Source organism: Habropoda laboriosa, unplaced genomic scaffold, assembly GCF_001263275.1.
Source record: "Habropoda laboriosa isolate 0110345459 unplaced genomic scaffold, ASM126327v1 scaffold92, whole genome shotgun sequence".
NCBI classification, from domain to species: domain Eukaryota; kingdom Metazoa; phylum Arthropoda; class Insecta; order Hymenoptera; family Apidae; genus Habropoda; species Habropoda laboriosa.
Window position 1 is genome coordinate 751532 of NW_017100268.1, and position 1583 is coordinate 753114.

The window sequence follows — 1583 nt, forward strand, 5'->3', positions numbered from 1 at the left end:
TTCCTCAATTTTCAAAAAAATAAAAAAAAAATAAAAGTAAATAAAATAATAAATTAAAATAAAAGAGAAATACAAGGTGCTTTAAAATATGAATTGATTTAAAAAATCATTTCCTGTACCTAATTTGTGTGCACATTGCTGCATTTTATTTGATCCAAATATAGTTGTTATTTCTGCTAAAGCTGTACAGTCATCTGGTGAATGAAAAAATGGTTGAGTGCCACTGAGAATACATAGCATCATTACTCCACTTGCCCAAATATCAATGGCTGGTGTTTGTGAAGGATGCTTCAATAAAACTTCAGGTGCACGAAACCCTGGTGTACCGGCTCTTGGTGCTGTTTGCTCTGGTCTAGATGTACACAATGAACAAACTTTTGCTTTTCCAAAACAGTAACACTTGTCTTCTGCACCTTTCTTTCTTGTATGAAGGGAAAGATTCAAATTATTCTAAAAAGTATTAAAAACGACAATTAATATCGCTAAATGTACAATTATTTTCTATAGTTGTAGATAATTGTTACTATACTTCATCTGATCTTTTTCGTTTGAGACATTGTATTTCAGAATTAGTTAATTTGAGATCATTGGGCTTTTTTTCTACTACATATTCCTGTGCTAATCCAAAATCAACTAACAAGTATCTATTGAAATATAAATTGATATATTAAATGTATGTTAAAATTTATATTAAAGTAATTTATACTAGTTTACCTTTTATTACATCGATCATATAAAAAGTTACTAGGTTTAACATCTCTATGTATAATATTAAATTTATGAACCCTTCGTAATGCAGTCAATAATGCTATCATATAATCCTTTGTTTCTTGAATACTCATATCTTGAACATATTCCTATTTAATATTATTAAATTACTACTACCATTTGACATTGTTTAAAATTAAATTAAATTAAACAATAAAGTAATTTACCGAAAATTTATCATGTCTCATATATGGCATTACAAATACTACAGTTTCCAAGTTACGTAAACATAATTCTAATCCAACTACATAATCCTTTCCTCTAAAAAGAGAAACTATATTTATTATTTCTGACATAAATGTTTTTATGTACATGTCATATTTTAAAATATCAATTACCCCATCTGCTGCATACACTGCAATTCTCTTTCAATTTTTTCAGGGTGTCTTGTAGGAACTAAATGTTTTAATGCAAATTTTTTAGAACCATCAGAAGATTTTAAAGTAGCTAAGAATACAGAACTAAAAGTTCCTTCTCCAACTTTTCTGTGCACATGAAATAAATCCTTTACTAGTGGAATTGTGTTTTTAATGGCAATATCGTTTTCTGAAATGATATATCATAATTATATTTATCATTATATTCAAAATAATTCTTGTAAATAAAATTTACCATCATCATTATCTTCTTCCATTTGAATTTTTCCTTCCATAACTTTAGTATATCATTTAACACACTCAATCTTTTAATTAAGTTAGTATTTTGTGAATTGAGTATTATAATAAATTAATAATTGCACGATTTAATATTGAAATGAATTGTCACGTATATGATAACCTGTCGGGTATCAGACGTTGGCGCCATTCTAAATATTT

The 1583-nt window shown here is 27.0% G+C and overlaps 1 protein-coding gene across 1 annotated transcript; it reads right to left on the minus strand.

Moving 5' to 3' along the window:
- Positions 1 to 81: 81 nt before the first annotated feature.
- Positions 82 to 1476, minus strand: LOC108573386 (cell division cycle 7-related protein kinase-like). The gene is made up of 6 exons (XM_017935827.1): positions 1381 to 1476; positions 1107 to 1314; positions 936 to 1029; positions 715 to 857; positions 530 to 644; positions 82 to 450 (listed from the first exon to the last, which is right to left on the minus strand). The coding sequence occupies exons 1-6, from the start codon at positions 1418 to 1420 to the stop codon at positions 82 to 84; spliced, it is 969 nt and encodes a 322-aa protein (XP_017791316.1). The 5' UTR covers positions 1421 to 1476.
- Between the last annotated feature and the right edge of the window lie 107 nt (positions 1477 to 1583).

Excerpts from the sequence above, each read along its gene's own strand:
- LOC108573386 (XM_017935827.1), bottom strand. The coding sequence starts at position 1,420 with ATGGAAGGAAAAATTCAAATGGAAGAAGATAATGATGATG. Across the intron at positions 1,315-1,380 it reads GGAAGAAGATAATGATGATG|AAAACGATATTGCCATTAAA; the intron begins GTAAATTTTATT and ends ATATCATTTCAG. Across the intron at positions 645-714 it reads TATGATCGATGTAATAAAAG|ATACTTGTTAGTTGATTTTG; the intron begins GTAAACTAGTAT and ends ATATTTCAATAG.